This window comes from Diabrotica virgifera, chromosome 3 (assembly GCF_917563875.1).
Source record: "Diabrotica virgifera virgifera chromosome 3, PGI_DIABVI_V3a".
In the NCBI taxonomy this organism is placed as follows: domain Eukaryota; kingdom Metazoa; phylum Arthropoda; class Insecta; order Coleoptera; family Chrysomelidae; genus Diabrotica; species Diabrotica virgifera.
This window is the reverse complement of record NC_065445.1, coordinates 36891648-36914712: the sequence shown is the minus strand read 5'-3', so window position 1 is coordinate 36914712 and position 23065 is coordinate 36891648. Positions and strand designations below refer to the sequence as shown.

The 23065-nt window shown below is 34.1% G+C and overlaps 1 protein-coding gene across 4 annotated transcripts in view; it reads right to left on the bottom strand.

The window, feature by feature from the left end:
* Nucleotides 1-10765: 10765 nt before the first annotated feature.
* LOC114326018 (ubiquitin carboxyl-terminal hydrolase 2) overlaps nt 10766-23065 on the bottom strand; it is an 82952-nt gene continuing 70652 nt past the window's right edge. For all 4 annotated transcript variants that reach the window (XM_028274204.2, XM_028274206.2, XM_028274207.2 and 1 more), the window contains 3 exons: nt 22687-22915; nt 20187-20741; nt 10766-13767 (listed from right to left, as the gene is read on the bottom strand). In XM_028274204.2, coding sequence (XP_028130005.1) covers nt 13680-13767; nt 20187-20741; nt 22687-22915 — 872 coding nt within the window. In that variant the 3' untranslated portion in view covers nt 10766-13679. The remainder of the gene's footprint in view (nt 13768-20186; nt 20742-22686; nt 22916-23065) is intronic.

Below are 23065 nucleotides of genomic sequence, written 5' to 3'. Positions count from 1 at the left end.
GTTTTGATATTGTGGCATATATGGTATACTAGTGACGTCATCCGTCTGGGCGTGATGACGTAATCGATGATTTTTTTAAATGAGAATATGTGTCGTGTGGTAGCTCATTTGAAACGTCCTTTAATTCTCTATTCAGTAATGTAAACATGTACATAATTATTTATACATTGTGTCCAAAAAAATTTTATTAAATTAAATTATTTGACAAAAAAAGAAGTAGAAGGACACCCTGTATAAATAATTATATAAATGTTTATATTGCTGAATAGATAATTGAAGAACCTTGCAAATGAGTTAGCACACGACCCATACTCTCATTTAAAAAAATCATCGATTACGTCATCACGCCCAGATGGACGACGTCACTAGTAAACCATATATGCCACAATATCATAACTTAAAAATAAAAATCGACCTGTTTCAGGATTTTTCCTTAAAGTCGCCGGTTTACGAAATAATGAATTTATTCCTTTCATTTGCACCATACTGTCGGTGGAAAATAGTGTCGCGCACGCTTGATTTGCAATTAAAAAACAAGGGAGTTTTGAATATTGTATTGCAAAAAACTCTTCGGGATTTCATCAATCGATGTTTAAAGAATATCTACCTACCTTGGCAATATTAAAATTTTAAGTTTTTCACATAGTTTTTGAAGGTTAAAAATGGCCGATTTCGCAATTTTTCAATTTTTAATCGCTTATATGTCAAAAACTATCAACTTTAAAGAAAAGTCACTAAAGACCTTTTCTGTTTAAAAAAAAATTTAGGAGAAAAAAACGTTTAAAAAATTTTTGACCCACTTTTGGTCCTGGCAACATGCAAATTTGTTAAAAGGGGTCCTTTTTGAGATTGTGCAAAAAATCCGAATCTGAATATTTTTTCTAGCGGATGCGCAGTGGCTTTCTGGACTAAATACAGTTAGAGATTAGCTGCTGTCTTTTATTCTCATAGCTCTAGCGATTGCTAAACTGAATAGACCATTTTTATCAAACTTTACCTTTTAAATTCCATGTACCAAGTTAGTTTTAATTTTCTTGTTGTCTTTAATCCAAAATCAACTACTTGTCCATTGCCTGTGTTAATTTCGTTTCATTTATATAGATTCGGGTTAGAACGTCCTGCGACGTTGTCCGATGTCCAATTGCCATCGCGTCCTATCATTACAATCGTCCTCTGTTAATCCTCGTTCGCTCATTGATCTTCGAACTCCTTCCATCCACGATTTCTTTGGTCTTCCTCGTTTCCTGTGTTCCGGTGGTATCCATTTTGCTACTTTCTTTGGTAGTCTTTCTTCTGGCATTCTTTGAACATGCCCATACCATATAAGCTGTTTTCTATCTATGCAGTCGGTCACAGTTTCTTTTAGACCCATTTCTTCCTTAATTGTGTTGTTTCGAACCCTATCAAGTTTCGTTTTTCTAGCTGCTCGTCTCAGTGCATCCATTTCTGTCGCTTCTATTTTCCTTATTGGATATTTAGTCCATTCTTTCACGGTTTTTGCTCTAAATTTTAAAGAACCGCTTGGATTGACATGAAATTTGGTATACGGTGATATTTGGTGAAATTTGATTGACATGAAATTTGGTATGCTTACATGTCAAAGAAAAAAAGTGATATTGTGCCGATGTGTGCTTTTGCCATGGGGGTGACTTTCACCCCCTCTTGGGGGTGAAAAAATATATGTCCAAACTAAGTCCGGAAATGGGTAAACTGACTAATTTTAAGTAACTTTTGTTCTATAGAGCTTTTTCGCTAAGTCAACACTTTTCGAGTTATTTGCAAGTGAATATGTTCATTTTTCAACAAAATAACCACATTTTTAGACGGTTTTTCGCAAATAACTCAAAAAGTAAGTACTTTGTCGAAAAAAAGTTCTTAGCAAAAATATAGCCTATAAAAAAGTAAAAAAAAATGGTGTAAGCGTTAGGTCTCTGGATCTCGCAGAACCAAAGTTATAGCCAATGAAAAATATATTCATATTTACCAAATTTCAAATAGAATACTTCGACGTGAAATATCCAAAAAATTAAGCACTTTTTGGGGAAAACCTATTATAACTTTTTTAAAGTGTTTAAAAAAAGCTTTATTTCTGTTTTTACAAAAAGTTTCTAGTATTAAATTTAAGCAAGTTACGCTCCAAATAAAGTTAGTCCCTTTTGTTTTTCCAAAAAAGAATCGGGAATTTTACTTATGTTGTGTTTATATGATCTGTAAGTTTCATCTATTCAAAGTGCTTATTTTTGAAAAAATTTGGTTTCAAAGTAAAATTTTTAAAAATTTAAATTTTGAAAAATATGCTTTTTTTCAAAATAACTTAAAAATTGTTAGAGATACCAAAAATCTCGAAAAACAAAAAAAGTCAGATTTGCTTTTCTGAACATCATGTATTTTTTTGTTTTTCTGTTAGACAAAAATTGATTAAGATTTGGTGTTACTAAATTTGCTAACATTCGTGATCAGTGACTCGTTCAACCCCTTTTAACTACAACCCTTTCAATAATAAGGACTTTGAACCGATGAAACTTACAGATCATATAAACAATATATACACGAGTCAAGAAACTTTTGAAGTCGTAACGATTAAGTTCATTTAAGATACTAATTAGGGGGTGATTTTCTCGATTTTTTACCAAAACCAAAAGGGACTAACTTTATTTTGAGCGTAACTTGTTTAATTTTGATGCTAGAAATTTTTTTTATAAAACAAAAATGAAGCTTTTTTTAAACACTTTAAATAAGTTGTAATGAGTTTTCCCCGAAATGTGCTTCATTTTTGGTTATTTCACGTTAAAGTATTCCATTTGGAATTTGATGAATATGAACCTATTTTTCATTAGCTATAACTCTGCTTTTACTAGGTGTAGAGACATGATATATACACCATTTTTTAAAACTTTTTACAGGCTATATTTTTGCTAAGAATGTTTTTTCGACAAAATACTTACTATTTGAGTTATTTGCGAGAAACCGTCTAAAAGCGTGGTTATTTTGTTGAAAAAATGAACATATTCACTGCCAAATAACTCGAAAAGTATTGACTTAGTGAAAAAACTCTATAGATTAAAAGTTATTTAGAATTAGCCGGTTTATCCATTTCCTGACTTTCTTTGGACGAATATCTTTTCACCCCCAAGAGGGGGTGAAAATCACCCCCAGGGCAAGAGCACATATCGACACAATATCACTTTTTTTCTTTGACTTGTTAGCTATGTGTAGGCGAAATTTCATGTCAATCCAAGCGGTTCTTTAAAATTTAGAGGTTTTGCAATATTTTACCGTTAAAGAACGGACTAATTCTTTCAGACGCCAAGTTTCAGATCCGTACAGCATTGTGCTTTTTATCATTGTGTCATATATTCTCAATTTTCTTTGTTTTCCTATTTCAGTACTCCATAATATTCCATTCAGATTTAATTAATTTTCTAGCTTTATTTATTCTACTGTTTATCTCTGCATCATCCGTTCCTTCTTTGTTAAACTTTATTCCCAGGTATTTACATTCTTCACATCGTTTTATTGTTTTGTTGTGTTCCAGTTGCAGGTCAGTAGTTTCCTCTCCTACGCAGAGGTACACCGTCTTTTCCATGTTCATTATCAAAACCCATTTTTCAAATTCCTCATTCAATTTTCGTGTCATGTACTCCAGATCCTCTTTGTCATTTGCACATATTACTTGATCATCGGCAAATTGGAGGGTATACAAACAAGTATCATCGTCCACCTGTATGCCCATTCCTTTGCACTTCGATTTCCACTGGTGGAGAGCTTGACGAATATAGATTTTAAAAAGTGTCGGTGATATGCAGCACCCCTGTCGTAGGCCTTTATTGACTCTGAATGGTTCAGATATTCTGTTGTCTAATTTTATCTGGGCTTCCATGTTGTTGTATATATTCTGAACAGCCTTTATGAGTGTATGATTGATTGAAGTTTCCTGGAGTACCTGCCATAGTTTCGAGATAGGTATGTTATCATATGCTTTTTCTAAATCTATGAATATTAGGTGTGTTGATCTATTCCGTGCTAGTTTCTTCTCTATAATTTGTTTCAAGCAAAACACGTTGTCTGTGCAAGATCTACTATCTCGAAACCCGCTCTGCTCCTCTTCCTCTTGGTTTTTGTATTCGTCTTCGATCATATCTCTGATTTATTCTTCCATAGATCCTACTTACCGTACTCGTTACTGATAGCCCTCGTTGACGAAGCAACGAAGCACTGAAAGGCCCAAAACCTAGGAATTTTATGCAGTAAGATGAATCGTCATGGAAATTTTTGCATTCGATTAGAGAAAGTGTCAGGCAACTTTGTGAACTAAATTCATTTAGGGCAAAAATTTTTGTGCATAAGAAAATGCATTTTAAAAGTGCATCTCGAAGAGGTGAAAATGAAAAATTTAGAACTTGGGAAATATTGACGGAAATGAGTTGAATTTTTATACTCGGGGGTTTTGGGGATCGCTGAGGACGAATTTCATATCGGCGATGGTCTCCAAGATACCTGGTGCTCACGGTGGAACTCGTCGCCTAGAGTTATATGTTATAATCATTAAAAATAAGTCAATATCCATTAGTCGGGGGGTTTTGGGGATCGCCGGCCACGAATTTAATGTTGGCGATGGCATCCAAGATACCTGGTGCCCAGGGTGGAACTCGTCGCCTAGAGTTTTTAGTTATAATTATCAAAAATCAGCCAAAAACTATTACCCTAGGGGTTTTGGGGGTCGCTGAGTGCGAATTAGATGTCGGCGATGGTCTCCAAGGTACCTGGTGCCTAAAGTGGAACTCGTCGCCAGGATTTTTTAGTTATAATTATTCAAAATTAGTCAAAAACTATTACCCTGGTGGTTTTGAGGGTCCCTGAGTAAGAATTTCATGTCGGCGATGGTGCCCAAGTTACCTGGTGCCAAGGGTTGGAACTCGTCGCCTGGAGTTTTATGTCGTAATTATTCAAAATCAGTGAAAAGCCATTAATCTGGGGGTTTTGGGGGTACGAAGCTTAGTACGAATTTCATGTCGGCGATGGTCTCTAAGTTACCTGGTGCCCAGGGTGAAACTCGTCGCCTGGAGTTTTATGTTGTAACCATTCAAAACCAGTCAATAACCATTACTCGGGGGTTTTTGGGGTCTCTGAGTACGAATTTCATGTCGGCAAGTTAACAAAGTTAACTTTTTACTTTAATAACATAACAATCTAAATCTAAACTTACTGCATTATTAAAATGTGTAGTCTTCTAAATATCCCTCAAATAAAACCATATTGGAAATACATACCACTAAAGTCACTGATGTGAAAAAATCTTTTGTTTGGAGTTTGTCTTTTTCAATGACATGTCTTTTTGCTACCAGCTCTTGTCTTAAATGTTTTACTAACCTAACCTAACTTTTAAATTCGTAATTAAGAAAAAATGTCTTAAATATGATGTTTAAAAGATATCTTAAATTTGGCGTTTTAAAGATATCTTAAATTTGGCGTTTTAAAGATATCTTTTAAAAGTCTTAATTGAGACCTAAGACATTAAGACCATATTTGGTTGTAAATAAGATATCTTAAAGATGACCTGTGCTGTATGGGGGTGGAACTCGTCGCCTGCAGTTTTATCTTATATTCATTCAAAATCAGTCAATATCCATTACTTCGGTGTTTTGAGGGTCGCTAAATATATTTTTCATTAATAATTTTTCTTAAAACACTTTTATATTATATCCTAAAAAATTAGCTATTTAAAAATTATTTTAAAATTTTGTCTCTTTTAAAGCAGTTGTCGTTAAATTTTGACACTAATGACATTTATGAAATTTTGGCATAATTGGCATTTCAAGGGTAATTAAGTTATATCAGCGATTTTTTGTATTTTCTGCGGTATTATTTTAATTTTTAGATTTCTAGTCTGCTTTTATATAAAAACAGTGGTTTTTAGAATTCTTTAGCGACGTATATAATGTTGATGGATTACCGTCGAAGGCCGATATGATCAACCAAAAAAGCAGATGTATATGGTGATTATTCTATTGACTTTCTTGGGTGTAAATCTGTCTTTTTATTTTACTGCTCCTGGTTTAAAAACAAAGCATAGTATATATGTAAATACCTCCAAGCTACACTGTTATGTAGTTCTGTTCTTTTAAAATTTTTTAATTAATTATAAAAAAAACATCTAAAAAGTGATACCGTATTTTAAAGCAAAGTAAGTGTTTAATGTTGGTGTTTTGAAAAAGTCATATATTTTAAACTTATTAGTTTTGTTAATTATAGAATAAATAATAATATTATAATATCAAGCCGTTTAAGACTGGTATTAAAGGAATTTTCATTATCTACAGTCTATAGCTGCGCCGTTTTATAATTTTGGTTTTCGAAATTGCGGAAGAGAGAAATTTGTGTAACTTCAAGTAAGTAAATATATTTTTTTATTTTATTTTACTTTTTTATTATATTATACAAATAAATTGATTATGAATACGTGCACTAACATTTAATTTAACACGTATTTTTTAGATTATTGTATACCTACCTTGAAGACAATCGCCAACATGAAATTGGTGCCCAGCGACCAGTAAAACCTTAATAGTAATGGTTATTGACTGATTTTGTATGATTATACCATAAAACTCCAGGCGACGAGTTCCACCCTGGGCACCAGGTACCTTGGAGACCATCACCGTCATGAAATTCATGTTCAGCGACCCCCAAAACTCCCCGAGTAATGGTTTTAAATGATTTTTAATAATTATAACATAAAACTCCAGACGACGAGTTCCACTTTGGGCACCAGGTACCTTGGAGACCATCGAACACATGAAATTATTGTTCAGCGACCCCCAAAACTCCCCGAGTAATGGTTTTAAATGATTTTTAATAATTATAACATAAAACTCCAGGCGATGAGTTCCACCCTGGGCACCAGGTACACAGGAGACCATCGCCGTCATGAAATTCGTGCTCAGCGACCCCCAAAACCCCCCGCGTAATGGTTTTAAATGATTTTATTATATTTGGAATAATTATAACATAATACTCCAGACGACGAGCTCCACCCTGGGCACTAGGTATCTTGGAGACCATCGACCACATGAAACTCTTGTTCGGCAACCCCCAAAACCCTCAGAGTAATGATTATTGACTGATTTTGAATGATTATAACATAAAACTCCAGGCGACGAGTTCCACCCTGGGCACCAGGTATCTTGGAGACCATCGCCAATACTAAATTCGTGGCCGCCGACCCCAAAACCCCCCGAGTAATGGATATTGACTGATTTTTAATGATTATAACGTAAAACTCTAGGTGACGAGTTCCACCGTGGGCACCATCGACGATATGAAATTCGTGCTCAGCGATCCCCAAAACCTCCGAGTATAAAAATTCAACTCATTTCCGTCAATATTTCCCAAGTTCTAAATTTTTCATTTTCACCTCTTCGAGATGCACTTTTAAAATGCATTTTCCTAAGCACAAAATTGTTTGCCCTAGATGAATTTAGTTCACAAAGTTGCCCGACACTCTCTCAAATCGAATGCAAAGTTGCATGACGATTCATCTTACTGCACAAAATTCCTAGGTTTAATGCTTCGTTGCTTCGTCTATCAGTAGTTATTGCAGTCTAATTTGTTACCTTTTTTATATATCGATGTTATGAAAGCTGTTTTCCATTCTTCTGGGATACTTTCTCCATTGACGTACTTTCTGAATATGTATGCAAGAGGTCTAAACAATTTCTGCGTTCCGTTTTTTAAGCTGTTTTACTGCTTTAGTCACTACTGCTACATCAATTAGTACTTGTTCGCCTTCTATATTTATTTCATTTTGAGCTTGATCTTTGTATTTTGTTGTTTCTTCGGTAAGTAGATTCTTATAATGATCTGTCCATTTTTTTTTTCGTTTCATTTACATCCTTTCATTGTGTAGTGGTTTTCTACTTTTCAAGTGTTTCTGAGCTTCTTTAACCAAATTATGTCCTTAAGGATTAGAGGGAAATTAGACAGTGGACAATTGTCCACTGTCTAATTTCGTTTCATTTACGTCTTTTAATTTTTTTTTGTTTCTTTGGTTTTCTATGTTTTCAAGTTGTTCCTGTTCTTATTTCCGTATCCATACCTCATCTTTTATTTTTTAAAATCGTACCTCGACATTTTTTTCTTCCGATTAAGCTTCTTTTGCCTTCATTCTGATATTTTCCTGTATTATACGTTCAGTTTTGTACATGTCATTGTTAACATATTATTTCTTTTCCCTTAATTTCTGTCAAGTTACTTTTGTTTTTAGTACATTATTAGAATAGAATAGCTGTTCACATACACGAAAAGGACAATGGGAAGATAAAATAATAAAAGAGTCTTTTGCAAACAAATTTTATTCTGAGTTAGTGCTTTGAACATTTTTTTCATAATATAAAGCTTTATTAAAGTATATTACATCATATTTTGTTCGATTTAGATTCATAATTTTCCATTACGTGCTTGATTTGTCTAGATCTTGGTAACAATTTGTATAAATCTCTATCTACTTGGTATACTATGAAGCTTTAGTATTTTTTCGAGGTAGGAGACAAAATAATTAAACATTTATTAAAAGTTTAAAACTGGACAAAAATGCCTTTTAAAAATGAGCATTATTTGTTGCTAAATCCAAATTAACAATTTTATCTAAAATATCAACAGTTTGGTAATAAATAAGTACATTATATTATTTGACCTACAACGCTCTAAACGATTTTTAAACTGCTAAAGTGCACAAGACAAATCAATATGCGAAACATCCCTTAAAAATATCCTAGATGCATTTCCATTATTTTGCTCTCTATAGCATAAGCGAAAACCTTTAAAGAGATAGGAATATTACACAGACGTATCTTTAACTAACGATATAAAAGTTTAAAATAGTAACAAATTTGTGATAATCTCATGTAATGTTTTACCAAATTTTCTTTGTAGGTACAACTCCTCACAAAATCGACGAAATTCTTTTTATTTTATACTATTTGTATATATAGATTCAGAGGGATGCACAATCCCTGGATAGCTGTTTTTGTCTTACACACTTCCTCAACAGAGCTAGCGAGCACACCTGTAAAGGAAAACCAATCCAACCGACTTTTCAGTTTAAATTTTAGTTGTAGAGAAGTTTTCCTATAAAAATACAACATATCGATTATATAGCAAACAAAATGGGAACTGAAAAACTTTAATGTTTGCAAAAGAACGTGGTATTTTGTGATATAGATTTAAGTGCGCGAAATGACATACTTTCTTATCTGTTATAGTAGTACCAGCTGTCTAAGAGACTCATTAATATTCAGCTCAGCTGGAGGGATGCTATTGTTCGAGGTGTGAAATTACAAAAACCAGGGATCATTTCATAAGTCAGGTAGGTCTCTTGTTTAAGGAATTCTACGCCTCGAACAATAGCACCTTGCTGAGCTGAATATTAATGAGCCTCTTAGATGGCTGGTATTACTATACCCGTCTTCTATCCTCTTAACGGCGAACCGATCAGCAACTTAGTACTGCTTCACTTGTGTATCTTGAGAATCTTTCGTAACCAAAAGCCAATTTTTTTTGTTTGTTAGCTCAAAGAGGATTTTAAAAAATCAAAGTTTAATATACCACCTAAAATTTATCCGAGAGAAAAATATTCATTATGTGTTCAGAAAGACTAAGTATTTTTACCATAATTTGTGAAATAAAAAAGTAAGTTCTGAAAGTTTAAAACATGAATATTTAAAAAAGAGAAAAAAAGTGATGTCTAGTGATGAAAGCATTGATGGCTTGATTAACATTATAGCGATTTCTTTTATTCAGTCTTTGATTGACAGAAGAGACATATTTACATTTTTTTGTGTAACAGAGAAAAAAATGACATATTCAAAAGCAATTCTTATTCTTACCTTTGTGAAATCATTAAAAAATAGTATTTTTCACGGATAAAAAGTGATGTTTAGTGATGAAAGCATTCATGGCTAGACCGGCCTAGAGATTTTTTTAAGTCTAAGTGAGTGGCTAAGTAAATTCTACCCTAATATCCTTTCAACGGGATGTGTGTCAGCGGAATAAGCAAAAGTAATTGCAGTGATTGATGGATTCGACCGTTACTTGATGGAAGTTCATTTTATCTAACAATAAAACACTGAAAACGTTTGTTTTCTATACTTCCACAAAATTTATTATATCTAAGTGACTACAGCTGTTTCGGCGGAAACAGCTGTAGTCACTTAGATATAATAAATTTTGTGGAAGTATAGAAAACAAACGTTTTCAGTGTTTTATTGTTAGGTAATTGCAGTGCTTAGCCCAATAAATCCAAAAATATAGTGGACAGCTACCGCCCGATTGTGTTGACCACGTGTTACAAACTACTTGAGAGGCTACTCATGAACAGATTCAGCTCAGTACTTCTAGAGAGCGTACCAATAGAACAGGCTGGGTACCGTCTCAATCGCAGCTGCACAGAAAAGTGCTCAGTCTTACCACACATGTAAAAGCCGGTTTTTAATGACGGTTACAGTCGGAAAAATGAAAGAATACCCATGAACGATCACATCAATCACTTATTTTGTATTTGCTGTCCTTTTCTATATCAAACGTTTGTTATTTATAGAAAAAGACAGCAAATACAAAATTAGTGATTGATGTGATCGTTCATGGGTATTCTTTCATTTTTCCGACTGTATACAATTTTCTGACGTCAATGACCTGGCAACGCTGCTCTTACAGAAACATACCTATGAAACGAATTGGTTTGGTGGTCCGGAGTACTAATACAGCTATATAGTTTTAAATATTTCTATTATTTCCTACTGTTGTAAGCGCATAACTACCTCAAATTATTTTTGATACTGTGTATGTGTCAATTAATTTTAACTCGTGTATTTGTTCAGCTATGCTGTGTTATTAACAGAATAGTAAAAAGAGAAGAAAGTAAAAAAACACCCGTTCTGCATCTCTAATAAACGTAAATAAAAAGAAAAAAGTTAACAATAGAGATTATTCTTTTTTTTTTCGTATATGTACTTGTTATGATTCTAGAATATTTTTACAATATAACTATTTTTTTAACAATGTGGATGATTCACATTTTAATTTGCATTGCCAAACTTGTACCTTGAAAATAGACTAGATAAATATATAAAACAAAAAACAAAATAAGTACATTTTCTCCGATCCTATAATTCTATTAACAACATATAAATAAATAGTAAAAATAAAAAGGCAACATACAGAGCAATCCATTTCATTTTTCTTGAATATCAATTCTAGAGTACATCTAGAATCTATATCTTCTAAATTGATAATTTGCAGTGTAGAACATTATATAAATTGATTAGAATTAGAATAAACAGAGATTGGAATCAATTGACAAAATGTTAAAAGTAATCTTTAGTACAGAAAGAAGATAATATACCCTTATACATTTAAATACAACAAATATAACGACGTGATAAATTTTTGTGTTACAATTGTTAGGAATGTTAAAAAAATATAAGCATTTCAACTGCAATATCAGCATAAACAACTGTAAAACTACTCTTTGATTGGTAGTACTCATAAATGTGAAAGTAAAGATATTGTGGACGTATAAATTTATAACTTCGCCAAAACGTTTATCGCATTTTGTTGTCGCTGAAAATGGCTAAGAGATGCGGGCAACAAATTTGCAAGTTTTGCAAAATCATTTGGAGATGAATATATAAGCAAAATATGACTAAAATAATGTCTGTCTAAGTGACCTACGTCCTGGCCGACTTTCCAACACAACAAAACCGGAAAATATAGAATATTTGAAACGTGTGCTTGAAAAAATCGCCCTGAACAATTTAGAAATGCTCGCTAATGACAACAATATGCTTAAAGAGAAACTTACAAGTCTTCACAACGGAAGCTTCCACCTTAGCGACCATCTTGATTTTTTTTTTCGATTATGAAAGTGTTGTACAACATCAATACGATGTAGAAGGTCAGAATATAAATAAATGAGTTTTAAGATCAACTGACAACAAAACTAATTTTTGGATGAGTGGCGACTAGTTGAGTTATCACGACAACACGCCGGCACATTCATTGAACTTTGTGCAACGGTTTTTGTGAAAACAAAAGGCTAGACAACTCCATCAGCCTTTGTATAGTTCAGACATGGCACTCCTTAACTTCTTCGTATTTTCAAAACTTAAAATGCCTTTAAATGTTTAAGGTTTAATAATATAGTGACTATTCAATCATATGCGACATAAAAGCCGTAATTGCGAAATTTTTAAAGAACGTCTAATACTGTTGGGAACTTCTATAATGACCCACGAAAATATTCACATACATTATTTTTGTCCCACTAGACTTTGTGAATTCAAATAATTTAACAATTATACAATTGGGTCCCAGCAGTAAATATATATTTACATTTTTTTCAAAGTGCAATGAAAACATGAATGGATTGATCTGTAATAATCCAAAATTCTGTATCTTGTAGAAACGTATCTGTGATAAAATTACATTGCGATTATAAAATGGACAGAAATTACGACTTTTCTAGTAAAAACAAAACACTATCGTTTCATTTTGACTCTAAGGTAAAGCATAACGACGTATTATCATTCGTGAATGTACGAGGGTCATTCTTAAAAAAAGGTACTTTATGTCGCTGAGAAAGAGTGCGAAGTGCTGGGAGAAATCTGGCAACACTGCCTTACACATCAAGTCTCCCCCTCTCTCACCCCACTGCTTTGGCCTCGCTGCACTGCTCAGTGTCGTCCTAGCAGCTTTCGACGATGGAGGTCACGGTTGCTGTTACCGCAAATGTGAAATTCATGCTGATACGTTTTTAAATGCAAAATGAATTTCACCTATTGACATTCATCGTCACTTAATTGAAGTTTATAAGTAAAAGTTCATATCTGTTCAACATGTTCGTAAACGGTGTACAGAATTCAGTAAAGGCCGAACGGAAATTCACGATGAATCTGAAGGAATTTCAGTTCGGCTTTCACCGAATTCTCTACACCATTTGCGAACATGTTTTACCCATAAGCGACGATTAACTCACGATGAATGTCAATAAGTGATATCAATCACAGCATGAATTTCACATTTGCGCTGAGACCGTGACCTCCATCTTCGAAGGCTGGTAGGCCGACACTAAGCAATGCAGCGAGACGAAAGTGGTGGGGTGAGAGTGAGAGAGTTGTTGTGAAGGCAGTGTTGTCAGATCGCTTTTTTTCTCAGCGGCATAGGGACCTTTTCTAGGAATGACATACGTATTATTCAACTGGTGACAGTTTTGACTAATAGCTGTAAAAAGTAGCAACAGAATCGTCTTTGATGTGAGTCAAAATGAACCGATCTACATAAAGTAATCTTAATGTTTCCAAGATTACTTTTCGCTCTAGCACATTCAACGGCTTGTATATGTAAATCTCGGAAAAGCATACCCTTTAAATCTAATTGTTAGTACCCTGCATCTGTTAACGTTAATACAAGATACATACGTAGCGAGAGACTTGTAAAGAGTCCTAAGGAAAAATCACCAGGGTCGGACAGCATAGTACAATTTATATAAAACAAAATTTTAAATACATAAAATATACAAGGAGAAATATAAATAAATCTATTTGAGTGTATATAAATAAATTTTGCAAAACCAAATAAAGCCTTGGTTTAAAAATATTTCATTATAAAACTAAAACGTTATTGACTTAAAGGTGGGATTTTGCACCCTCTTGCTCATAGAAGAGGACGTAAGCTTCCCCACTAACTAGTGATTTCGAAGATATTGAAGACACCCTGAAAATTAGGAAAAAAATATTATAAAAAATATAATAATTGAATGATTAAAAATAAAAATATATTAACAAAAACAAAAAAGGAAGTATGACAGGTGAAGAAAGAGAGCTCGACGATTTCATACAGAGAAGAATTGGTGTACTTTGTGTGCAAGACACTCATTGGAAAGGTAATAAGTCAAGAGATTTTGGAGATGGATGCAAGTTAATATAAAATAAAAGTGCAAATAGTCATGGTAGTAATGGAGTAGGTATTTTTGTGAACATCGAGTGAAAGGAACATCTTGTAAGGGTAACCAGAAGAAGTGATAGGATAAATAGTGTCCAACTGAATGCTGGCAATACCATCGTGAAATGTGCCTTCGCCCCATAGGTAGGGTGTCAAAAACAGGGAAAATGAATAATTTTGGAGTGCCCTTGATTGCGAGATGCTCGAGATTCCTGTAGACGAAAAATATTTTATTGGAGGTGACTTGGACATATTAGTAGAGAAAGAGATCATGGAGGTTTTAGTGAATATGGAGATAAAGGTGAGGCGGAAAAGAAAGCAAGTAGGACAATAGAAAGTAAAGTGGTGGAAGATATATGATAAGGATTTTGCAAGAAAGTTGACTAGAGTGCTAGAAGAGCTTGGAGAAAAAAATGCGGTCAATGACGACAATGACTGGTAGGAAGCCAACAGCAAAGTTGTGATACAAGTGGGAGAGGAAGTGCTAGAAAAAATAACCGATAAGGGCCTCCTAGGAATAAGGAAACGTGGTAATGGAATGAAGAAGTGTAACGGAAGTTGAGAGAGAAGATAGAGGGTAGAAAAAGGTATGACAATCTTAAACAGAGGAAAATAAAGAGATGTACAAGGTAGCAAAGAGTGAAACCAAGCGCACTGTAGCTACTGCTAAGTAAATATCGTCTGCACAGCTGTATGAAGAAGAGATGAAAATACCCGAGAGGATGAAAAGGTTATACAGCATTGCTAAAGCAAGGGACAAGTCTTCAAAGGACTTGACTCATGTAAGACAGATAAAGAGAGCGGATGGAAGAGTGTTAGGAGCCAATGTTGAAATAAAGCAAAGATGGTATGAGTACTTACTGGAAAGTTTCTGAACGGAGAACACCAGAGGCGAAACAGAAGATGCGGGATCAAAAATGAGAATGTAATACCGGGGATAGCTAGAGATGATGGAGATGTCAAGGCGTTAAATAGGATAAAGAATGGTAAGGCAGTAGGATCCGATGGAATACCTACGGAGGTATGGAAGGCTCTTGGAGAGGAAGAGGTTGATATTTTGTGGCAAATGATGAGTAGGATAAATGAGGAAGAAAGGATGCCCAAAAATTATAGAAAGATAAATTCAGGACTGTAAGAACTAGAGAGGGATAAAGTTAATATCGCACAATTTGGGAGAGAACTGTAGAGCGAAAGTTAAGGAGAGACGTCGATAGTAGAACAGTTTCGTTTTATGCCAGGAAGGATGAGTTTGCTTTAAGACAGTTGATAGAGAAATATTTCGAGAAGAAAAGAGAACTAGATTTGGTATTTATAGATCTTGATAAGGCGTTCGACACAGTTTCTAGACAAGAGGTATGGAGACGTATGAGAGATAGTGATGTTGATTGTAGTTACTTTCGAGTATTCGTTACAAATCGTTACTTTTGTATAAAGTAATTATTTACAGTATTCGTTACTTTGATTACTATGATTACTTTTGTTACTTTTGTATTTGAGTACCGGTAATCATATTGAGAATCGTATTTTTCAGTAGGTAGGTATCTTGTATAGGTATTTCGATATAACCGCCTTCACTGATCTGTTAAAAGGATAAAAATGATTTGATTACTATGATTACTTTTGTATTTGAGTACTGGTAATAATATCGAGAATCGTATTTCTCAGTAGGTAGGTATTTTGTATAGGTATTCCGGTATAACAACTACAATAGTCGTAGTCGTTACTCACTCTGATACGATTGGTACGAAGTAACGAAGTAATCAGAGTAATCAAAGTAGATACAATAGTCGTTACTCGCTCTAATACGATTGGTACGAAGTAATCAGAGTAGTCAAAGTAATCAAAGTAGATACAATAGTCGTTACTCGCTCTGATACGATTGGTACGACATAACGAAGTGATCAGAGTAATCAAAGTAATGATTTGCCTCTCTGTATAGTAATCGTTACTTTCGGTATTCGTAAGTAACGAGTACTTTGTAACGAATAGTTACTTTTTCAACATCACTAATGAGAGAGAAATGGGTTCCTGAGAAATATGTAATATGTACAGTCGGAAAAATGAATGAATACCCATGAACGAACATATAAAACACGCTGTATTTTCCTGTCACCTTGTATATATATATATATATAGTCTTTTGAGTCCCTTTTACTTTTCAGTGTCGGGACTGGCACATCCTTTCACGTGTGTACAAATGTTGACCATTGTTTCTTATTGTATGCTAATCAGCTTGCTTCTGATATTGTTTTCCCCTTCCTTTGGATGATTTTAGCGACTACTGTATCCCAATCTTCTCTAGGTCTTCCTCTACTTCTTTTCTTTTGTATCCTGGCTCCCCATATTTTCTTCACCGGTATGTTGTCTTTCATTCTTTTCATGTGTCCCCACCAACTTAGTTGTTTTTCTTCAATATACTCAAGTACAGATTTCGTCTTAAGATCTGTGCGTATATCTGTGCTTCTTATTCTATCTCTCATTGTCACTCCTCTAACTCTTCGTAAATACTTCATTTCTAGGGCTTGTATCTTGCTTTTTAGTTTTCTAGTAAGTATCCATGATTCACAGCCGTATGTGAGCACTCGCCTATATATGGCCTATATATGGTGTTGGCGTCAACACCAACTGTCACCTTGTCACAAAGAAAATTGTCCAGTGCAAGTACATGTAACAATTTATTACATGTACTTGCGCTAGCCAATTTTTTGTGTGACACGGTGACAGGAAAATACAGCGTGTTTTATATGTTCGTTATTTTTTCATTTTTCCTACTGTATGTCGAAATGGATATGTTTAAAGACGGTTCACCAAAGTAAGGACTTGAGTCGGATTGATCGAAAGTTTTCCAGTGACGGTTGGTTTGCATCAAGGCTTTTCACCGAGTCCCTACATGTGTAATCTTTTTATGGATATACTGACAGAGGAGGTAAAGGAGAAGGCTCCTTGGTCAATGCTCTTTGCTGATGATATCGTGTTAGTAAAGGAGAGCAAATAAAAGTTGTAGAGTTAGAGGACTGTTGAACGAGGCAGGATTTAAAATTAACCAGTCGAAAACGGAAAATATGTGGTTGGGAGGAACGTGAATGGTTGGGCACATATAATTGCTTGGAGGAAAACTAGGAAGAATAGGGGAATTTAAATATATTGGATCCTACATAACGGAAAATGGGACAATAGATCCAGAAATTGCCCACGTAACACAGGTTGGTTGGTTTAAAAATCGGGGAAGGGCTGAAAGGAAAGATAAACAAGGGTGTGGTGAGGTCTGTGAAGATTCGGGAAAAGAAGGTGAAAGCTGGGTAATTCTGAATTAATATATCTTCTTCTTCTTTCTCATAATCCTTAGTGCCCTTCAGGGCGTCGGTTGTTGGGTTCCGCCTTTTATCCGTTTCTTCCAAACGCTTCTATTGGTGGCCAGGTTCTTCACATCCCTCATACTCATGTGTCCTGAATATGGTCCATCCATGTCTTCCTCGGCCTTCCCTTTTTTCTTTTGTTTCCAATTTTCGCTTCATGTACCTTCTTTGTAAGTCTCTTTTGCTCCATTCGTTGTATGTGTCCAAACCAGCTTAATTGTTTGTTTTCGATCTTCCTTATTATCGGTTCTTGTTCCAGCTCTCTTCTTATATCTTCATTTCTGAATCTATCAAACTTCGTAACTCCAGCTATTCTTCTCATGTATTTCATCTCGGTCGCGTTTATCATTGATTCATGTTTCTTTTGCACAATCCATGTTTCCGCCCCATATGTCATTATCGGGTTTACTATGGTGTTATATACTCTGGAGTTTAGTTTTGTTATTTATTTCTGACTTTCCAAAAATTGTACTATTTAAAGAGTAATACACGGTAGTTGCCTTCTTCAGTTTATTACTTATTGCCAAGTCTGTGTTCCCATCATCTGTTATTATATTTCCCAAATATTCAAAAGTAGATATGGGCTATTCCACGAATATACGCCTGCCTTGGATTATCGCGACAACGAATATTTTAGTGTGCAACATAAGAAGTGCGAAAATAAATGGCTCTAATAATTGTTCCAATAAACAACAATGTATTTTGCAATTTACTTTCGTTCTTCATAATTTGCACAGTAAAATATTCGTTGTCGCGATAATCCAAGACAGGCGTATGTTCGTGAAACAGGGTATACGTGTTCTATTACTTGTTCCCTTACGATTATATTAGTATTCCTTTCTTTTTTATCATCTTAATTTATTATCATAAGTTGTGTTTTGTTGAGATTCATTTCCATTTTTAAATTCTGTATCTCTTTTTGCCAAATACCTGTTAGTTTCTGAATTTTCTCTACTGTGTCTGTGATTAAAACAATATCATCAGCGTATAGAAGGGAGTTGATATTTATTGCATTTAAGTTTTTATGTCCTACTATATAGGGCGAGGCAGATAACTGGCCTATTAGAAATATTTCGAGAACTAAAGGCAACAGAATCATGAAAATTGGAATAAAGGGGTTTTGAAGGATGATCTATTAAATGAAAATATTTTTATCTCTTTGCAACTTCCGGTTATACCGGAAGTTGCTTATAACTTCGTTTTTTTAAATGGGACACCCTGTATATTTTTACATTTTTGGATTCTCTTCGATGTCTTCTTTCTTAAAATATGAGGTTTTGTAATATTATACAGGGTATTTTAAAAGATAATTACGTTTTTTTATTAATTTCGTAGCAAAATTAACACCCTGTAGAATTGTAGTAGTTTGACATCTAAAACTCTACTTACGTTCAAATGATTTTTAATATACTCTACTATTGTTAAGAATCATTAGTATAACTAAATTTTTAATTTTAGTATACAGGGTTGGTCGAAACTCAGAATGAGTATTTCTTGAGTTTTCTTAAATGGAACACCCTGTATTTTAGTATTGTAATGAAATGATATTTTATGGTACTTTTTTATTTCTTAAGCATTCCCTATACCTAACTGCTTTAATTTGTGAGTTATTGGTGATTCAAGCTAAACATTAATTGCACCAAAAAATACGTAAAATTTTATTAGGTTGGCCGTGAAAATACTCAACCCCAAATAATTTTTCAGAAATATATACATATTAATCCAGACTGGTCCTTAAAATTACCAATAATGGTTTATCTATCAAAATACCTATGTAGTTAAGATTGTTGGTGCGATTAACAATTAAGCACAAATTAAAGCAGTTAGGTATACGGAATGCTTAAGAAATAAAAAAAGTACCATAAAATATCATTTCATTACAATACTAAAATACAGGGTGTTCCATTTAAGAAACCTCAGAAAATACTCATTCCGAGTTTCGACCAACCCTGTATACTAAAATTAAAAATTTAGCTATACTAATGATTCTCAACAGTAGTAGAGTATATTAAAAATCATTTGAACGTAAGTAGAGTTTTAGATGTCAAACTACTACAATTCTACAGGGTGTTAATTTTGCTACGAAATTAATAAAAAAACGTAATTATCTTTTAAAATACCCTGTATAATATTACAAAACCTCATATTTTAAGAAAGAAGACATCGAAGGGAATTCAAAAATGTAAAAATATACAGGGTGTCCCATTTAAAAAAATGAAGTTATAAGCAACTTCCGGTATAACCGGAAGTTGCAAAGAGATGAAAATTTTTTCATTTAATAGATCATCCTTCAAAACCCCTTTATTCCAATTTTCATGATTCTGTTACCTTTAGTTCTCGAGATATCTCTAATAGGCCATTTATTTGCCTCACCCTGTATATTGAAGGTTTCTCATTTGATCTTTGGTATTTTTTATTAAAGTATCCATGACTATTATAAACAAGTGGGGGCTTAGTCCATCTCCTTGAAATTAATATATAAAAATATAAATTAATAATAAATTTATATTTGCACATAAACCGTTATGATGGATGCTGGGTAATTCTCGAAGGGGCAGGATGTGGGATACAGCATCAATTTGATATGGGAAAGAGCCGGGGTGACTACAGACTCCAAAAAGATTCAAGAACAAAGACTGCAATGGTTTAGTTAGAGCCGTTAGAAGTTGATGGAAAGAGGGATTAAGGAAAACCGAAGAAAAGATGGAAGGACTGTGTGGAAGAGGACTTACCCCTGAAATGGGAAAAACTGAGGAAGATGAAGGTTTTATCTAGGGAGTTATTAATATAATTTAAAAAAAATTATAGGAAAAAGAATATGTTAATAAAACTTACCTCGAGTCATTGTATTCGTGCCAGTGCCCCGTGTAGGGATGTCGGCAATAGGCTGTGTAGTGCCCGCTATACGTGGTGCCGCTGTGATTCGATATCGCATATAAATTGTACCTACAAGGAGAAACGTTGTCTGCTGCATATTGACTCATGTCTAGTCCCTCCATTGGAAAATCTACTGTTACATTTAATTTGCCTCTAAATCTCTCTGTCGGAGAGAACCTCTTCAGGTGAATGACCAATATTTTTGGAAATTTGTGTATGGAGAAGGATTTAGTGCAGCGTCGTCTTTCTTTACATTTTGAACACGTCGGTTTTTCATCGCCATCCAAAGTTTCTTCTCGAGTGAACGAATCGAGACATTGGGAAAGTCTCAACTGACCCGTTCGCTGTGGTATAGGAAGAGAAAGATCCCAAAATGGATCGAACGTTACTGAACAGTGCCCGCAGTGTGTGCATTTCAGTGTTGACTTAAGCTGACCTACAAAATGATCCACTATTCTTGAGTTATCCATTCTTAAATATCTTGTCCACGATTCTTGCGCTTTTTCATTATCACTGAAAAGCAAAATATATGTAAATATATTGAATTATAGAGAGCCATCGAAAAAAAAATCATAATTAGAACAGGTCTTGAATAATCCTTTCCTCTTTTGGGTGGTTTTACAATTGCTTGCTTTTTTTTAAACACAAATTTGGTTACCCTTTATGTAGGAGACTTATTTGCCAGTAACGAAATAAAATTCATAAACAAGGTTATTTAAAATCAAACCTGACTGGACTGTATGTGGCCCATTTTAAATAATTTCACAAGTCATGAAGTATATGTAAAATAAACTAATATAAGGCACTGCACTTGCTCTTTTGGATTTCGTCTCTATTAGTATGATAAAATTGATCCAAATAATGGCATAACCCAGACATCCAAAGCGAAAGTTATCCTCCAACACCAAATTGTTCTATATAGTTCACATAATGTTCAGAAAAAAGTCACACCATTTTGAGCGTCAGGTTTGGGGGGGAGAGGGGGGAGAAATCGGTAAATTCGTAGTTTTTTACGTTTTTCGTCAATATTTTAAAACTATGCGATTTAGCATGAACCACCTTCTATACAAAAATGTTCTACATTAAATTTGAAATAAAAAAGGTCCTATGCATAATCCTTCGAAAATGAACGGTTCCAAAGTTACAGAGGTAGTATAGTGTAATTTATCCAAAAAACGCCTAACCCAGACATCCAGAGTAAAAATTTTCCTCCAACACCAAATTGTTCTATATGGTCCAAATATTGTTCAGTAAAAAGTGACATCACTTTGAGCGTCCGGTTTGAGGGAAAGAAGGGAGAGAAGTGGGTAAATTAGTAGTTTTTTTACGTTTTTCGTCAATAGTTCTAAAACTATGCTTTAGCGTAAACAATGTTCTATAAAAAAATGTTCTACATCAAATTTAAAACAAAAAATGTCCTATACATAATTGTTATAAAATCAACGGTTCAAGAGTTACGGAGGGTGAAAAGTGGAGGTTTTCGATACTTTTTAAATTATTTGGGCAACTGATGATGATTTTGGGTGGTGAGGTTGACGTTTCTTCAAGGGCTTATCACTAACATACCATCGGCCACTGAAATAGCAAATTTTATTTACAAAAAAATTTCTTTCATCAGTAATAATATTATAAATTGCCCAAAACATCTAAAAAGTATCGAAAACCTCCACTTTTCACCCTCCGTAACTCTGAAACCGTTGATTTTATAACAATTATGTATTGGACCTTTTTTGTTTTAAATTTTATGTAGATAATTTGAGTATAGAACATAATTTACGCTAAAGCATAGTTTTAGAAATATTGACCTAATTTACCTACTTCTCCCTCATCTCCCCCCCCCCCCCATCCGGACGCTCAAATTAGTGTAACTTTTTACTGAACAATATGTGGACCATATAGAACAATTTTGTGTTGGAGGAAAACTTTTACTTTGGATGTCTGGGTTAGGCCTTTTTTTGGACCAATTATAACATACTATCTCCGTAACTTTGGAACCGTTTAGAAGGATTATGCATAGGTCCTTTTTTATTTCAAATTTTATGTAGAATATTTTTGTATAGAAGGTTGTTCATGCTAAACTGCATAGTTTTAGAAATGTTGACGAAAAACGTAAAAAACTACGAATTTACCGATTTCTCCCCCCTCTTCCCCCCCCCCCCCCCCAACCCGACGCTCAAAATGGTGTGACTTTTTTCTGAACATTATGTGGACCATATAGAACAATTTGGTGTTGGAGGATAACTTTCACTTTGGATGTCTGGGTTTGGGTCTAGTTATACCATACTATATATTTATATCCTGATTACTTGGAATATGATATTCCACTATTCGCCTTTATTAATAAATAATAAGTAATTTTTGGGTTGATAGAATAGACATTCAGAAAGTATAATACTAAACACAAATATAAAAAATGTAGAGATGCATAGAATCATACTAGCAATAAAAAAATACCAACCTTAATTTTTCATCGATTTCTGTTAATATAGGCTTTGGCTTCTCTTGAACTCTATTCACGTCTTCATGTAGACCTTCCAATAAGTAGCGTAGAAACTCCTGCGCATCCTGTTGCGCATAACCCATAAATCGAGGAGCAAATCGTTGTATTTGCCCCTTCAATGAAGCGGTGTTTACTACTCTATCGGATGCATCTTCTGACCACAATTCCTTAATCACTTCCGCAAATGCTGGAAACAGTACTTTCGTCAAATACTAATAATAATACTAACACATTAAAGGAATAGATTAAAAACATTAAAATCCCCTACAAAACAATGAAACTTGTAAAGCGAAAATGAGTGAGGTGGACTGCAAACACAAGACGATTTTTCAGAAAT